Source organism: Paralichthys olivaceus, chromosome 4 (assembly GCF_024713975.1).
Source record: "Paralichthys olivaceus isolate ysfri-2021 chromosome 4, ASM2471397v2, whole genome shotgun sequence".
In the NCBI taxonomy this organism is placed as follows: domain Eukaryota; kingdom Metazoa; phylum Chordata; class Actinopteri; order Pleuronectiformes; family Paralichthyidae; genus Paralichthys; species Paralichthys olivaceus.
The window spans coordinates 18,507,789-18,524,496 of record NC_091096.1 but is presented as its reverse complement, the minus strand read 5'-3'; the positions used below and the strand labels follow the sequence as shown (position 1 = coordinate 18,524,496).

Below are 16,708 nucleotides of genomic sequence, written 5' to 3'. Positions count from 1 at the left end.
TTATATTCCACTGATAATTCTGTTTATATTTATACCGTTCATTCTGTTCATCCCGCCATATCTGCCATATTTATACTCTTTATATTGTCTAGATTTGCCACTGCCTGTTTCTATCTTTTAATTACTTATATATTTTATATTTTATATTTCATGTTTAATGCTGTTAGCACCGGGGATTAGAGGGACACGCTATTTCGATTCTCTGTATGTCCTGCACATATGGCATTATTGATCATAATAATACTAATACTTGACTTTTTTGATTTCACAGTGGGACAGTCGAGCCTGTAGGAGGCGCTGCTCGTTCTTTGTCATTGTCTCGTGAGACTCGTGAGACCGGAAGAGGAAACCAGCAGCAGCAGCGGCTTGTTGTGGGCTCGTGTTAGCGGGGCCATTGTAACGTATAGGAAACGCATTATCTGGTGTGAAACACGAAAACAGCCATATGCTTCAAATCTGAGGACAGCGCCGATGTTTCCAGCGTCTGTTTAACAAACCGACAGAGTCACGGTGTTCAGAGTCAACAGACCGGTTCACTTTGAGTTAACGTGCGGTAAAAGCTCCAGGACGAAACCCGCACCATGGCGGATGTTACTGCTCGTAGTCTGCAGTATGAGTACAAAGCGGTGAGTGTGGACACGAACGCGTTAAACACGATGCTCAACACGCTGTTACATTATCGAGATAACTTGGTTATGTTTTTAATCCAGGCTACTTCCCGTAGAGCTAGCCACTCTGCTAACTAGCAGTTAGCTTAGCTTGAGCCGAGCGCACCACTGAATCGACTGATCACCGTGTCTGTGTTTTCTCAGAACTCCAACTTGGTGTTACAAGCCGATCGCTCTCTGATCGACCGCACACGGAGAGATGAACCCACTGGAGAGGTGCTGTCGCTGGTGGGGAAGCTGGAGGGGACCAAGATGGGTGACAAGGCTCAGAGGACCAAACCCCAGAAGCTGGAGGAGAGAAGAGACAAGTCAGTCTCATCTGTGACAACTTCACGTTGTATTGTCTTAGTCCAGTCAAAGAAGCATGTTCAAGTGTTTGTGTAGTTTCACCACACACTACTGTCACCTCATGACTAAAATAAATAGTTTTCACTTGATTGTTAAACGCTTTGGTCGTTGTTGAATATTGAATTACAGAAAATGATCATTAGGCTTTAATTTCTTTTAAATAAAGAGTAGTATAAAGTTATAGCAAATGACTGGTGATTTGTCATCTGATTTCACATAAGGTAACATGCAGCAATTCACAGCTTGATTTACTTTTCTGTACACTTGTGGTTTTGGAAAACTTAAAGTTATGTTTAAAAAAATATCCCGTGACCAGCCACATGCAGCATTCTTTATCTCCACTGTCTCGTTTGAAGATATTGGTCATTTGTCATTTTTTGTCCCGGTGGCTGCCTGTTAATATTAATCATTTTTTACTTTTTCTTGTTCTGTCCTTACAGGAGGCGAAAAAGAGATGAGGACAGACATGATATCAACAAAATGAAGGGCTTTACCCTCCTGTCAGAAGGCATTGATGAAATGGTTGGCATCGTCTACAAGCCTAAAACCAAAGAAACCAGAGAGACCTACGAGGTCTTGCTTAGCTTCATCCATGCTGCTTTAGGAGACCAGGTCAGTGAGCACTACAACTGCTGCTGTTCTTTGTTTTGAAAAGTCAGTTTGTGTTGTAATAGTTCATCAGTGAACTGATGTTTTAATTTCGCTTGGTGTTTATATCTCATCTCCAGCCACGTGATATTCTGTGTGGAGCAGCTGATGAAGTGTTAGCAGTGCTGAAGAATGACAAAATGAGGGATAAAGAAAGGCGGCGTGAAGTAGAGCAGCTTCTTGGACCTGCTGATGACACACGCTACCATGTTTTGGTCAATCTGGGCAAGAAGATCACAGACTATGGAGGAGACAAGGATTTACAGAATATGGGTATGTACACAGCAAGACAATCTTAAGTGTCAGCCCAAGTCTGTTGTGAAAATATACAGTGCTCTTTGGTGTAGTCCAACAGAAACCTCTATGCCGCCAGTCTCATGTTCCTTGTCAGTGTATTGTGAAGATGTTGTGATTGCAAACAATGTTTTGTATCTTCTAGATGACAACATTGACGAAACATATGGCGTGAATGTCCAGTTTGAATCTGATGAGGAGGTAAGATGTGTCTTTTCTTTAAGAATTTGAACTCTGACGTTTAGCTTTTAAACAATTGCGCTAACTGGGTTGGGTTTCAAATTTTTCTTTGCGTAATATGTAGGAAGGAGATGAAGACCAGTTTGGTGAGGTACGAGATGAACACTCAGATGAAGACAGTGAAGGAGAGGAAGCAGGTGTGGGCTGCGCTCTTTCAGCCAATGTAAGTGTGACATCCACCTCAACTATTACTGCTTAGCCTGTATTTAGACTGGATCTTTGTGAATCATTTCACAGTGTTCTGCATTAAAGACAAATTATTGACTCTTCGTGTAGCTTGGTGCCACAGGCGATGTGATGACAGTGAAGAAAAAAGATCTGCATCCTCGAGACATCGATGCCTTCTGGCTCCAGCGTCAGCTGAGCCGTTTCTATGATGATGCCATTGTCTCACAAAAGAAAGCTGATGAAGTCTTAGAAATCCTCAAGGTACGTTTTCTTTATTTCTTCATAGCGTATTGCTAAGAGCAGGTGAGTCTGTATTTTTCCAACCATCTCATCCCTCGTCTCTGTGTTTTCCACAGACTGCCAGCGATGACAGAGAATGTGAGAATCAGCTGGTGTTGCTGCTGGGCTTCAACACCTTTGATTTCATCAAAATCCTCAGACAGCATCGTCGCATGAGTACGTTTTTATTGTAGAATGCGTTGTTTCAACTTGTTGTATCTCATGCTCTTTGTCTTGAAGAAATTAATTTTGTTCTTCCTTCTGACTCTCAGTCCAGTATTGCACCATGCTGGCCAGTGCTCAAAGTGAAGCAGAAAAAGAACGGATTATAGGAAAGATGGAGTCTGACCAGGAACTGTCAAAGATTCTTTACCAGCTGCAAGAGACAGAGAAGGAGGACATTATTCGAGTAAGTCCACTGATAATAAAATAACCTAAACGCTTTTGAATTCATTGCCTCTTTAGTCCATCACATCTATTGTTGGATTTTTGTGTCTTTAGGAGGAGCGCTCTCGCAGGGAGAGGGTGAGAAAGTCTCGTGTTGATGACATGGAAGCTATGGACATTGACCATGGAGAGGTAAATAGTGCATCACTATGACTACGTATGGTACTTTTGACTATGAGACGACCTGAGATAACTACAGGGGTGATAAAAGGACAACAGGGATTCCACCACATAACCATCTCTATATTCCTTTCTTCTTTTCCAACAGTCGATGGCCCCTCGGCAGGTGCTAGACCTCGAGGACCTGGCTTTTACCCAGGGCAGTCATTTCATGGCCAACAAGCGTTGCCAGCTTCCAGACGGCTCTTTTCGCAAACAGCGCAAAGGTTATGAAGAAGTTCACGTGCCTGCGCTAAAACCAAAAGCCTTTGCTGATGATGAGGTTTGTTGGTTGTGTATCTTATTTCTCAATTTTAAGTTTTCCACTTGATAAGGACTTCATTGAATTGTTCATTTTCTCATGTCACCAGATCCTCGTTGCCATTGAGAAGCTGCCCAAATATGCTCAGGCTGGATTCGAAGGATTCAAAACCTTGAACCGCATCCAGAGCAAGCTGTTTAAAACCGCCATGGAGACAGATGAGAACCTTCTTGTGTGTGCACCTACGGTAGGAAAACATTTTCAACATAAAAGCATTGTAACAATTTCCCCAAGTGTGTCTTAAAGTATAATTTGGATGTTCTTTGTTTGCACAGGGAGCTGGTAAGACCAACGTAGCCCTGATGGCGATGTTGAGGGAAATTGGGAAGCACATAAACATAGACGGAACCATAAATGTGGATGACTTCAAAATTATCTACGTCGCACCTATGCGTTCACTAGTACAGGAGATGGTGGGAAGTTTTAGTAAGGTAAGCCTCATCTCTCCCATCCAGAGCTTTGTTTACATACTTTTGAGATCATTCCCACGCTTTAGGGACACAGATCTACAGATAAGTTTTACTTCTCTTCTCATTTCAGCGTTTGGCAAGTTATGGCATCACAGTGTCTGAGCTGACAGGAGACCACCAGCTCTGTAAAGAGGAGATAAATGCCACTCAGATCATCGTCTGCACCCCTGAGAAATGGGACATCATCACCCGTAAAGGTGGAGAGCGTACCTACACCCAACTAGTGCGCCTCATTATCATTGTAAGTGTGTTGAGGGTTTTGTCATGAAACACGCCTTTCAAAAGCTAATTTCAAAAAACACATTCAATGTAAAGCCCCCGTGGTCACTAGCTAAATGTGTTCTGTGCAGGATGAAATCCACCTGCTGCACGACGACCGTGGACCTGTGTTGGAATCTCTGGTGGCGAGGACCATCCGCAATGTGGAGCTGACCCAGGAGGATGTGCGCCTGTTGGGCCTCAGTGCCACACTGCCCAACTATGAGGATGTGGCTACCTGTCTGCGTGTAGATCCTGCCAAGGGACTCTTCTACTTCGACAACAGGTATATTGCTTGTAGAATATGAAAGTGAACACTAGTTTTCTATAACTGTTATAAGTTTTCATCGCTGATGAATGTATTTTTTCTCTCTAGTTTCCGCCCCGTGCCCTTGGAGCAGACGTATGTCGGCATCACAGAGAAGAAGGCCATCAAGCGTTTCCAGATCATGAATGAGATTGTGTATGAAAAGATAATGGAGCATGCTGGAAAGAACCAGGTGAGTCCTGTTTCAGTGACCTTATTTCTATGAGGATGAAACGTATCCACAATGACTTGTAACAGCCAATGCAGTTATCCCACACTACCAGCTGAAATAACACTGACCAACAACAATATGTCACCGGATTTGAATGTACCCCTGCATCCTTGTCTACTACAGGTACTAGTTTTTGTCCACTCAAGGAAGGAGACTGGAAAGACTGCCAGAGCAATACGAGACATGTGTTTGGAGAAGGACACACTGGGTCTTTTCCTCAGAGAGGGTTCAGCATCCACTGAAGTGTTGAGAACTGAGGCAGAGCAGTGCAAGGTGAGCTAAGATTAACTGAGATGAAATTACACGGCAATAAAATAAGATTAAGACTAAACTCAAATTTTTTTGTGCTGGGTCCTGTTACATTTAAACCTAAACTTTCTTGTCCAGAACCTTGAGCTGAAGGATTTGCTGCCTTATGGTTTCGCCATCCACCACGCTGGTATGACGAGAGTGGACCGTACGCTGGTGGAGGATCTGTTTGCTGATCGACACATCCAGGTCTTGGTGTCTACAGCCACCCTGGCTTGGGGAGTCAACCTGCCGGCGCACACTGTCATCATTAAAGGAACGCAGGTGTACAGCCCAGAGAAAGGCAGGTGGACTGAGCTTGGAGCCCTGGACATTCTACAGGTCAGTCTGTAGTAGATTTTTACTAAAATGTAATAAATACCACGTTGTAACAACACTAACAGTAAAAATGTAATTATGTCTGGTCTCAGATGCTTGGTCGAGCTGGTCGTCCTCAGTACGACACCAAGGGAGAGGGAATCCTGATCACGTCTCACGGAGAGCTGCAGTACTATCTGTCGCTGCTCAACCAGCAGCTGCCCATAGAGAGTCAGATGGTGAGCAAGCTGCCTGACATGCTCAATGCAGAGATAGTCCTGGGCAACGTGCAGAATGTGAAGGTGAGAAGCTGAGATGTATAGACGCTTTGTCAAAGGAGCTGATCAAATGTCTTCAGTTGATGTAATTTGTCATATTTTCTTGTATCAGGACGCTGTCAACTGGCTTGGCTACACCTACCTGTACGTGCGCATGCTCCGCAACCCCACCCTGTACGGCGTCTCTCATGATGACCGGAGTACAGATCCCTTGTTGGAGAGACGCAGGACGGACCTGGTGCACACAGCAGCCAATGTCCTGGACAAGAACAGCCTGGTCAAATATGATAAAAGGACTGGCAGCTTCCAGGTATGAATGTGTTTCAACTGAATCTGTGCTTCCAGCATTAAATTTGTCATGAACCATGTTTTAATGGCCGACTTTTCTATTTACCTGAAGGTCACAGACCTGGGACGGATTGCCAGTCACTTCTACATCACTCACGACTCCATTCAAACCTACAACCAGCTTCTGAAACCCACTCTCAGTGAGATTGAGCTCTTCAGAGTCTTCTCACTTTCCTCAGAGTTCAGAAACATCAATGTGAGAGAGGTATGTCGACTCCAGACAGACACGACGGTTTGAATACCTTCAACAAAACAATACATGTTTAATTAAACAGTAACACGTAACCCTGTATTTTAGGAAGAGAAGCTGGAGCTTCAGAAACTACTGGAAAGAGTTCCTATTCCTGTGAAGGAAAGCATTGAAGAGCCCAGTGCTAAGGTAACACACACAACCCGTTATGATGATTATTAATCTGAAATTAAAACAGTGTGTGTATTCAGACAGAAAAAAACTGAAGACGTAAGAGAAAGTGGTTGATTTCAGATTCCGGATTAGTAAAACATTCTTCTAAGCAAAGCAAAGGCTTTTATTTGTCCTGTTATCTCGGTTTATGATCGGCTGACTGTGTTCTGTGTGTGATCTAGTCCTGATGGTCTTAGTGAGATCTTAGTTTTATCTGGGGTTTTTTTCTTGCCGACTGATTTAACAAGCAGCATCGAATTCAGTTGAATGATAAACTCTGTACTTTCTGTGTTCTTATTTCAGATCAATGTGCTGCTGCAGGCGTACATCTCCCAGCTCAAACTGGAGGGGTTTGCACTCATGGCAGACATGGTCTATGTTACACAGGTATGGCCACTCATACAGTGCTGTCATTACTTTGCTGTTTCTATACATTCCGCCAAGTATATTTTTGTGAAAGTTTTGTAAATCTTACATTGAAATGAAATCTTATGATGATATATTCTGTTCTCTGACCTCTGATGTTTAAAATAAGTTTCCCTGCATTAATGCCTAATGTAACTGTCCATGAATGCTTTGTCATTCATGATAAATGGTTATGACAGTTAGAATTTATTTATCTGTTATTAAATAGTAATCTTTCTCTTTTCTTTCAGAGTGCTGGAAGGTTGATGCGGGCCATATTTGAGATTGTGCTCAACAGAGGCTGGGCTCAACTCACAGACAAGACCATGAATCTATGCAAGATGATTGACAAGAGGATGTAAGTTCAATCGTTTTCTCTCCTGAATTTACATAAATGTCACTGTTCCAACGCAGGTCACTGATTCTGTACATCTCCACAGGTGGCAGTCGATGTCTCCGCTGAGGCAGTTCAAGAAACTGCCGGAGGAAGTGATCAAGAAGATCGAGAAGAAAAACTTCCCCTTCGAGCGTCTCTATGACCTCAACCATAATGAAATTGGTGAGTTTTGTCCTCCACGTCATGTTCACTGGATTCGCTCCCTAGTCTGGTGAGTTCTTGAAAGGCACATGCTTCATTTTCTTTCAGGTGAACTGATCCGAATGCCAAAGATGGGGAAGACCATCCACAAATATGTCCACCAGTTCCCCAAACTGGACTTGGCCGTCCACCTGCAGCCCATCACCCGTTCCACACTGAAAGTGGAGCTCACCATCACTCCTGACTTCCAGTGGGATGACAAAGTGAGCAATGAGACCCATAATGTGCTGCGCACAAAGCATCCCTTTCTCAAACTCCTGACACTTTATTTTTCCCATTTAGATTCACGGGTCATCCGAAGCTTTCTGGATCCTGGTTGAGGATGTGGACAGTGAGGTCATCCTCCACCACGAGTACTTTCTGCTCAAAGCAAAGTACGCCCAGGACGAACACCTTGTGACCTTCTTTGTCCCAGTGTTCGAGCCTCTGCCACCACAGTACTTCATCCGCGTGGTCTCAGACCGATGGCTCTGTAAGTAACTTGATAGAAATGTTTTATGTGATTTATATATACACATAGCATTTCAACTCACTATTTTATTATTCCTGTTTCTTTCCAGCCTGTGAGACTCAGCTCCCGGTGTCCTTCCGCCACTTGATCCTACCAGAGAAGTACCCTCCGCCCACTGAGCTGCTGGACCTGCAGCCTCTGCCTGTTACTGCTCTCAGGAACTCTGCTTTTGAGGCTCTCTACCAGAACAAGTTCCCCTTCTTCAACCCTATTCAGACCCAAGGTACAGAACATTTTTAAAAAAATGTATCTGCTCCTTATCCAAAGACGATACCATCAAAGGCTGGGTGCATTTTGTGTTGCTGTTTTGACTCATTTTTTGTTGTTACTTCCCCACAGTGTTCAACGCTGTGTACAACAGTGATGATAATGTGTTTGTGGGAGCTCCCACCGGCAGTGGAAAGACCATCTGTGCCGAGTTCGCTATTCTGAGGATGCTGCTGCACAACGCAGAAGGTCGCTGTGTCTACATCACCCCCATGGAAGCACTGGCTGAACAGGTATGAAGTCATGGAAGCTGAAAATGCACTTATCAATACTAACATTGCTTAGTTTTATATTCAACATCATCAATAATCGCATTATCGTTTCTCAGGTGTTTGTTGACTGGCACCAGAAGTTCCAGGACATCCTGAACAAGAAGGTGGTTCTGCTAACAGGAGAGACGAGCACAGATCTGAAGCTCTTGGGAAAAGGTGACATCATTGTCAGTACCCCCGACAAATGGGACATCCTGTCGCGTCGCTGGAAACAGAGGAAGAACGTCCAGAATGTCAGCCTTTTCATTGTGGATGAAGCACACCTCATCGGAGGAGAAAATGGAGTAAGAACACAATACTGCTTCGTGCTGCGTTGTCTTATATGCATTGAATGTACTATGATGGACATTTTTTAGCCTGTGCATGATGCTAATGTTCCTTGTCTCTTTTCATTAGCCTGTGCTAGAGGTCATCTGCTCCAGGATGAGGTACATCTCTTCTCAGATTGAGCGTCCCATCCGCATCGTGGCTCTGAGCTCTTCTTTGTCCAATGCCAAAGACGTGGCCCACTGGCTGGGCTGCAGCACCACAGCCACGTTCAACTTCCACCCCAACGTCAGGCCCGTGCCTCTGGAGCTACACATCCAGGTCTGTAAACGCTGTTAGTCAACAATCACTTAGAAAGAGGACTTCAATTCCTGTTGGGTTGATTTGTTAACTTTTTTGTGCTTGTTCAGGGCTTCAATGTTAGCCACACTCAGACCCGCTTGCTGTCTATGGCCAAGCCAGTGTACCACGCCATCATGAAGCACTCTCCCTCCAAACCTGCAGTGGTGTTTGTCCCATCCCGTAGACAGACTCGCCTCACAGCCATCGACATCCTCACTTTCTGTGCCGCCGATGTCGTTCCTCAGAGGTCAGTCAATATATGAGACTGTGACAGTGGTCATGTGCCACTCATCTCCACACTTCTGACAAAGAGTTAATGTCTTTCCCTCTCTCTCTCTTTGCAGGTTCTTGCATTGCACTGAGAAAGACCTTGCTCCGTTCCTGGATAAAATAAATGATGCCACCTTGAAAGAGACTCTGGCCAACGGTGTGGGTTACCTGCACGAGGGCCTGTCTGCAATGGAACGCAAAATAGTGGAGCAGCTCTTCAACTCAGGTAAGCCCCACCCCCTGCCCCGTACCCTCAGCGTTAACTTTAAAGGTTTATGGCTGAGTAAATCTTATTGTTAACTTTTTACAGGTGCTGTTCAGGTGGTGGTGTCCTCTCGTTCACTCTGCTGGGGCATCAACATCTCTGCACACCTCGTCATTGTCATGGACACCCAGTACTACAACGGCAAAATCCATGCGTAAGGCTTTTACTACTTTATTTCCAATAGGTGTGGATGTGTCTAATGTATTGTATTAGTGACATCACCCCCCTGTTTCCTCAGATATGTGGACTATCCTATATATGACGTCCTCCAGATGGTGGGCAAGGCAAACAGACCCATGCTCGACGACGAGGGGCGCTGTGTGATCATGTGTCAGGGCTCTAAGAAGGTAGAAGCATATCTGCTGTTTCTGTCCTACTCCATTTAAAAAACTGACCTGGATAAGAGGCTGTGACAGTAAGAACAAACCAAACAGACTCTGTTTTTTCCTTGATAGGACTTCTTCAAGAAGTTCCTGTACGAGCCGCTGCCGGTGGAGTCTCACTTGGATCACTGCCTCCACGACCACTTCAACGCTGAGATTGTCACCAAGACAGTAGAGAACAAGCAGGACGCTGTGGACTATCTAACATGGACGTTCCTCTACCGCCGTATGACCCAGAATCCCAACTACTACAACCTACAAGGTGAGAGTCATACGAGCGTTCAATTTTCATTTAGAATTAATCCAGTTTTATTTTTTACTGGATTAGTAGTTAGAAATGATTTCTAAATGCTATGTTTTGTTTTTACCTTGTCAGGCATGTCCCATCGTCACTTGTCAGACCACCTGTCTGAGCTGGTTGAGAACACATTACATGACCTGGAGCAGTCCAAGTGCATCAGCATAGAGGATGAGATGGACGTAGCACCTCTCAATTTGGGCATGATCGCCGCGTACTACTACATCAACTACACCACCATCGGTTTGTGCCAACACTGATGAAAATCTCTTCTGTCAGTTCCTGACTGTCGGCCAAAGTTTGGAATTTAAACATAACTGCTTTGTATTTGTGATTGGCAGAGTTGTTCAGCATGTCCCTGAATGCCAAGACAAAGATCCGCGGGTTAATTGAAATCATCTCTAATGCTGCCGAGTACAAGAACATTCCCATCAGGCACCACGAGGATGCACTTCTCCGACAGGTAAACACAGCACACTGACACAAAGTTAACCAGCCATCTTTACACAACAAGCACATCCCTCCTAAGTCAGTAAATATCAGAATTTGATTTAAAGTATTATTTTTGCATTTCAGCTGGCACAGAAAGTGCCTCACAAACTGAACAACCCTAAGTTCAACGACCCCCACGTGAAGACCAACCTACTGCTGCAAGCTCATCTCTCCAGGATGCAGCTGAGCGCCGAGCTGCAGTCGGACACCGAGGACATTCTGAGCAAGGTACAAATTAATCTTACCACTGAGGGTCTTCTGTGTTCATTTAATTCCATCCTACATATTTAATGTTCGTGTCTGTTGCATTTGCAGGCGATCCGACTGATCCAGGCCTGTGTGGATGTGCTGTCCAGTAACGGCTGGCTGAGTCCTGCACTGGCAGCTATGGAGCTGGCACAGATGGTCACACAGGCCATGTGGTCCAAGGACTCCTACCTCAAACAGCTGCCCTTCTTCACCTCCGAGCACATCAAGCGCTGCACAGATAAGGTACATCACTGTTTGGTCACCAAATGCATTTGTATCTCATCAGGGATCGTATGCATATTAAAACCGACCCTGTGGTCCCTGCTCTTTTCATCAGGGTGTGGAGAGTATCTTTGACATCATGGAGATGGAGGATGAAGACAGAACTGCTTTGCTGCAGCTCTCAGATGCTCAGATGGCTGACGTGGCTCGCTTCTCTAACCGCTACCCCAACATCGAGCTGTCGTACGAAGTGGCAGAGAAGGACAACATCAAGAGGTACAGACTCTTTCTGTCCGCAGAATCTTTTCTCAAATATAATAGTCATAATGTTGCAGCACTATGTTGTGTTGTGTACATCTGTGAATGTGTGTTTCCGTGTTTATTTGCAGCGGTAGTCCAGTTCTGGTTCAGGTTCAGCTGGAGAGAGAGGAGGAGGTTACTGGGCCTGTCATCGCACCTCTCTTCCCTCAGGTACATCCACTGTTTGTGCACTTCCAAAAGTCTCTCTGACATTACTTCACTGAAAACGTAATAACTTTGCTATGAACTTTTCATTGTTACAGAAACGTGAGGAGGGCTGGTGGGTGGTGATCGGAGACCCCAAGTCCAACAGCCTGATCTCCATTAAGCGGCTGACTCTTCAGCAGAAAGCAAAGGTCAGTGATCGTCTCCCCCCGGAAATATTCTGTGGCTTGAAACGCTCTTGAAACCCACGTTAATCAGTTACATTTACCACCTGCAGGTCAAGCTGGACTTTGTTGCCCCGGTGATGGGCGTTCATAACTACACCCTGTACTTCATGAGTGACGCGTACATGGGCTGTGACCAGGAGTACAAGTTCAGCGCAGATGTGAAGGAGGCGGACAGCGAAGGAGACAGTGACTCAGACTAATCAGATCATTGCAGCCTCTGAGGTTTTGTTTTATATAAAGGATCAGTAGGTGTTTTTTCCTTGTTGGTTTTTACTGTAGATATTCAGCCTGATTCATGTCCCTTGTCTTTAAGTGTGTCATGATTCATCATCTATGCTCTTGTGATAAATGTCATTTTAAAGTCATCTGAATGATGCACATCAGTCCAGATCAGTGAACAGCATCTGTTCACAGTGAACAGTCAGACATGTGCTCGAGATACATGGTAAAATGAGGCCAGTTTGGGTTTTGAGTGTTTTAAATCTATTACACACTACTCGCTGATCTACTGTCAGTTTCGGGTCTGACTGAAATTAAAGCATTGCAGATTCAGAGAAACACATTTATTAAGCTGGTTGACTAAATTTAGATGTTACACTCTTCTTCCAGGTTTGAAATTTCAATACAAAAGAAAACCCTCCACTTATATTTTTTGACTTTCTTTGTTTTCTTATGAAATCTAGTTCTGGAACTGGTCTAAGTGTTTTTACATGATGTGCTGTCTGGAATATTTTTTTGCAATAAAGATAAGCCACATACCTGTTTTATAATGTTTTTAATTTATTTATATAAACATCATGAATGAATAAATTCTCAATTGGACAGTTAGGACGTAGACAGGACAGGCGACGTGGTTATACTGCTGAGCTCAGATAAGCTGTAAAAGTTGGAACGGACAACGTTCCCCATTGTAACTTGGTTTTGTTCACTGAGAGACATCTACACATTCACTCTTCCTCCCGGAACCTCCAGATGGCGAGGTCTCCGTCATCACTGCAGGTGGCCAGGAGTCCCGCCTCCTTCGGGTTCCAGGCCACACAGTTGACATCTTGATTGTGAGCCTTGGTCACCTGAGCAGCCAGCGAGAACACCGGCTGGTCAGGATCAGCCGACTCATCCTCTTTGAAAACTCGCACTGCGTCATCACCGCTGGCGGTTGCCAGGGCGCCAGTCAGCGGACACCTGAACACAGATGCACATTAAATTCTCAGTTTGATCTAACAGGAAGACAAATTGTGTAAATTCACGCATCAATACTAAGTAGAGCTGGGAATGTGTTCCCTCACATAACTAGATTTAGCCTATAGTAAAGAAATATATATGAATGCTAAATATTGGTGCTAGATCAAAGGTTCTCAGGTTGTTCGCAGCCTAATGTCCCCTTCTAGACAGAAAATATACACATACACATTGTGTGTGTGCTATAGAATAATTAGACAATGTTTACAGTTCTATTTATATATGTAAAAGAACAGCACAATAGAAATGTTTTAAAAGAGATTGTACATGTATTAAAATTATTGTCAGCACAGAATACCCATATGATTATTTTAATGCATCAATCTGGAAACCTGTTACAAACACTGGCAGCGTGCGGCCGACCCTCATTTGAGAACCACTGATCGTGAAGAAAAAGCAGACTGATCCACATGTTACCATCACGGCTGTGAGAACATTGAGATTGATCTTACCAGGCAATGTCATACACTGTTCGTCCATGGTACCCGGACAGAGTGCAAATACATTTCCAAGACAAGTTTTCTGTTCAACAAAGCAGAGACAGGAAGAGAAAAACAAAATCACACATCTCATACTGGCAAAAGTATCAAAGTAGGTTTGTATAAACCTGGACAATCTAATTACTAAGTTGACAGCAATGATTTTATTAATAGAAAATGACATAAGCTCAGGAAAACTTGAGACTGATATTTTTCTGAAGATTATAAAAATGGCCAAAAGATGCAATGTTGTATAAATCAATTAAGTATGTGACTGTTATTAAATATTGTCCCTGGTGATTTGCAGCTTCCAAAGAGCAAACCATGATCATTGACTGCTCAAATGTTTTGGTTTTACATTTTTTCCATCCCAGTTTTTTTATTCCACTGCCAACAACTCACCCTGTCCAGCTTCATTTGGATACTCTTTCCAAATTTTGACAGTGCGGTCATCGCTGCAGGACGCCAGTCTCTGTCCAGTCCCATCAAAAGACAAACCCCACACTGTGGATGTGTGTCCCTGCAAGGTCGACTGGCACTCCCAGTCATCGTCTTCCTCCCTGTAAATGCAGATGTTGTTGTCGTAGCTGGCTGAAGCCAGGAGCTGTAAACACACACAGTAAATACATAGTAAAACAATGGTGTGAGAAATTAAGAAATCATTCATGTGCATATGGAGCAGAGTGTCACCTACCTCCTGGGTCGGGTGCCACACAACATGCTTGACGTCTTGTGTGTGTGAGTTCACGACAGTGACGCACTCGTACTCGTCTTCTTCATCCACTGTGAAACCCCAATGAAAAGAAAAAACTTGTAAGACAAAACTCTGAGCTACAGCTCATTAATACATGACCTGACTTCCTTCTGTGAACTGAACTCAAGCCATGACTATGAGGAGGTAACACAAACTGAAGCTTCACACAAACCTTCCCAGACCCAGACGCTCTTGTCTCTGCTACATGTCGCCAGCAGATTCCCTGAAGGAGCCCACGCCACACATTTCACCTCATTTTCATGTCCTTCCAACACAGTCAAACTCTGGGGCAGAAGGTGAGACTCAGGGTAAGAGCTACAAAAAGGAGAGGCATTGCACAAACACTGGGAAGATTTAAACATCTCGTCTTACCTCAAAGTCATTGTCCTTCTTTTTCCAGATGCATGTGGTTGCATCGAAGCTGGCAGATGCCAGATAATTTCCACAGGGAGACCAGGCCACCTTCCTCACGGTGCGCTGGTGTCCATCCTGAAGCACACTCTTACAAATCCAAGAGTCACCTAAAAAATGGAAGGTAGTCAGCCATCAGAGATTTCACAACAATGTAATGAAGAACATTGATTTTAGCTCAATAAGTAGACGATGAATTTGCCCTTGTCTGTTTGTTTTTCAGCAGGATTAAAAAAACTGAACAGATCTCCACACCACTTGGTGGAAGGATGGGACATGGGCCAAGAAAGAACCCATTACATTTTGTATCTAGACAGGAACTTTATTTTCACCGTCATTAACATTGTGAAATCAGCCGTTTCTTTGACATTTTCACTGAGAGTAATTTATGATTCTGGACATGAAACGAACACGAAACCTTAAATAATACGATTTCATTCCCATAAATTGTTTCTCTGTTGAATTTCCAGATATATTGTATCAGGATATGTGACCACACAACTAACTTACATGACTATGTGCCTTAAGGCTCTGGAATACCTGAGGAAATGAAGCTGATGGTATTTTCTTTTGAATTTCAGCTAAAGACATTTAATGTAAGGGATATTCCTGATACACTTGGTCTGTAATCTCTATAATTACTATTAATGAGATAAGTATTATTATTTCAACAATTAGTGCTTCGTGTTGAAAAGTGCTCTTTAAACAAGTTATGATGATGATTATTATTATTAGTAGTAGTAGTAGCAGTAGTAATATTGTTATAATTACAGGTGATCCTCATAAATAAAACCCATCAGCTCCAGAGAACTATGTCCCATTCAAGTTCCTCTGTTTGTGTTACTCTCATCTGCCTCTGACTGAGAATGACGGTGGAGATGGTTTTCTGTGGTTCTCTCTGGTTTGACAGGAAACACCATCGCTGTCACTGAGGGAACCACTGTGTGCAGCTGCAGGAGCCTCTGAAGCGCTGAGATGAACCACATGTTCCAGCGAGAAGACCACACATCCCGTCCCACCGCGCGGGGCTGTGATGGTGTTATCAGACCGTTATTCAGCCGACGTCCCCTCGTGTGGTGAACTCACCCTCTCGTCCCCATATCCGGATGGCCTTGTCCCCGCCGCACGAGGCCAGCAGCGTCCCTGTCGGGCTCCAGCTGACGAACCAGCAGCGGGAGTCCGGGTGCGCGCTGAGTCTGTGGAGCAGGGTCAGAGCCTCCTTCATGTCTGAGCCGCTTCCTCCGACACTTCCTGACGGCTACTGACGTCTGACAGATCCGGAAACAACAACCCGCGTGTGACAGCCCGCACAAACAAGCAGCGATGAACACGGTCCTCCGACTCAACAGCCTGCGTGCTGCGCGTGGACGAGGGGAGGCGAGTTTACACCAAAGTACTAAAGTTCACAGAAACATGGACATCGCAAACACCTCCGCCATCTTTGATTATCAGGTGCTTCGCGCAAAGCATTGTGGGGCTCGTTTCCCTCCTTGTTTTTTTGTCTTCTTCTTTTTTTCGTGTCTTGTAATTTTAAGAAAAACTATCAAATAAAACACAGAAAAGTTTTAGGATTATAAAAATAATCAAGTACAGATGAAAAATGATCGTTTGCTTCTTGTCCTGTAGATAATTCTTATTTTACTGATTTGGTTGATTTCTATTTTTTATAAAATGAGTGATTATTATTTATTATCTGTATTTCTTTGTACCTTGTCCGTAACATGCGATCCAACATGTTAATACCCACCAGTTAATATCATAACCTCCACCTTTGTTTTTATGTGGCTCATAAAATGAAAATAATAACAATTAACCAC

General features: G+C 44.0%; 2 protein-coding genes across 2 annotated transcripts; one reads left to right on the top strand and one right to left on the bottom strand.

Moving 5' to 3' along the window:
• Positions 1 to 337: 337 nt before the first annotated feature.
• On the top strand, positions 338 to 12,766 carry snrnp200 (small nuclear ribonucleoprotein 200 (U5)). Its single transcript, XM_020093757.2, has 44 exons — positions 338 to 626; positions 813 to 976; positions 1,457 to 1,628; positions 1,745 to 1,937; positions 2,104 to 2,159; positions 2,263 to 2,361; positions 2,475 to 2,627; positions 2,723 to 2,822; positions 2,918 to 3,054; positions 3,147 to 3,224; positions 3,361 to 3,534; positions 3,623 to 3,760; positions 3,849 to 4,004; positions 4,114 to 4,284; positions 4,394 to 4,587; positions 4,678 to 4,801; positions 4,964 to 5,113; positions 5,228 to 5,470; positions 5,560 to 5,748; positions 5,837 to 6,034; positions 6,125 to 6,277; positions 6,371 to 6,451; positions 6,779 to 6,862; positions 7,132 to 7,238; positions 7,321 to 7,439; positions 7,527 to 7,681; positions 7,761 to 7,950; positions 8,039 to 8,212; positions 8,329 to 8,489; positions 8,585 to 8,812; positions 8,925 to 9,116; positions 9,206 to 9,384; positions 9,482 to 9,633; positions 9,718 to 9,826; positions 9,911 to 10,019; positions 10,128 to 10,317; positions 10,432 to 10,596; positions 10,695 to 10,816; positions 10,930 to 11,073; positions 11,161 to 11,337; positions 11,432 to 11,592; positions 11,706 to 11,787; positions 11,880 to 11,972; positions 12,059 to 12,766. Exons 1-44 carry the CDS (start codon positions 582 to 584, stop codon positions 12,206 to 12,208), a joined length of 6,411 nt encoding a protein of 2,136 aa, XP_019949316.1. The 5' UTR covers positions 338 to 581; the 3' UTR covers positions 12,209 to 12,766.
• ciao1 (cytosolic iron-sulfur assembly component 1) lies at positions 12,767 to 16,391 on the bottom strand. The gene is made up of 7 exons (XM_020093759.2): positions 15,978 to 16,391; positions 14,853 to 15,001; positions 14,653 to 14,764; positions 14,421 to 14,509; positions 14,129 to 14,330; positions 13,700 to 13,769; positions 12,767 to 13,190 (listed from the first exon to the last, which is right to left on the bottom strand). The coding sequence occupies exons 1-7, from the start codon at positions 16,114 to 16,116 to the stop codon at positions 12,956 to 12,958; spliced, it is 996 nt and encodes a 331-aa protein (XP_019949318.2). The 5' UTR covers positions 16,117 to 16,391; the 3' UTR covers positions 12,767 to 12,955.
• Positions 16,392 to 16,708: the final 317 nt, after the last annotated feature.

Coding starts and splice junctions, on each gene's coding strand:
- snrnp200 (XM_020093757.2), top strand. CDS start 582: ATGGCGGATGTTACTGCTCGTAGTCTGCAGTATGAGTACAAAGCG. Junction 4,802..4,963: donor AGCATGCTGGAAAGAACCAG/GTGAGTCCTGTT, acceptor TGTCTACTACAG/GTACTAGTTTTTGTCCACTC. Junction 10,020..10,127: donor TGTGTCAGGGCTCTAAGAAG/GTAGAAGCATAT, acceptor TTTCCTTGATAG/GACTTCTTCAAGAAGTTCCT.
- ciao1 (XM_020093759.2), bottom strand. CDS start 16,116: ATGAAGGAGGCTCTGACCCTGCTCCACAGACTCAGCGCGCACCCGGAC. Junction 15,002..15,977: donor CCGGATATGGGGACGAGAGG/GTGAGTTCACCA, acceptor TCCATTTTTTAG/GTGACTCTTGGATTTGTAAG. Junction 14,765..14,852: donor AGAAGGACAATGACTTTGAG/GTAAGACGAGAT, acceptor CTTCTGCCCCAG/AGTTTGACTGTGTTGGAAGG.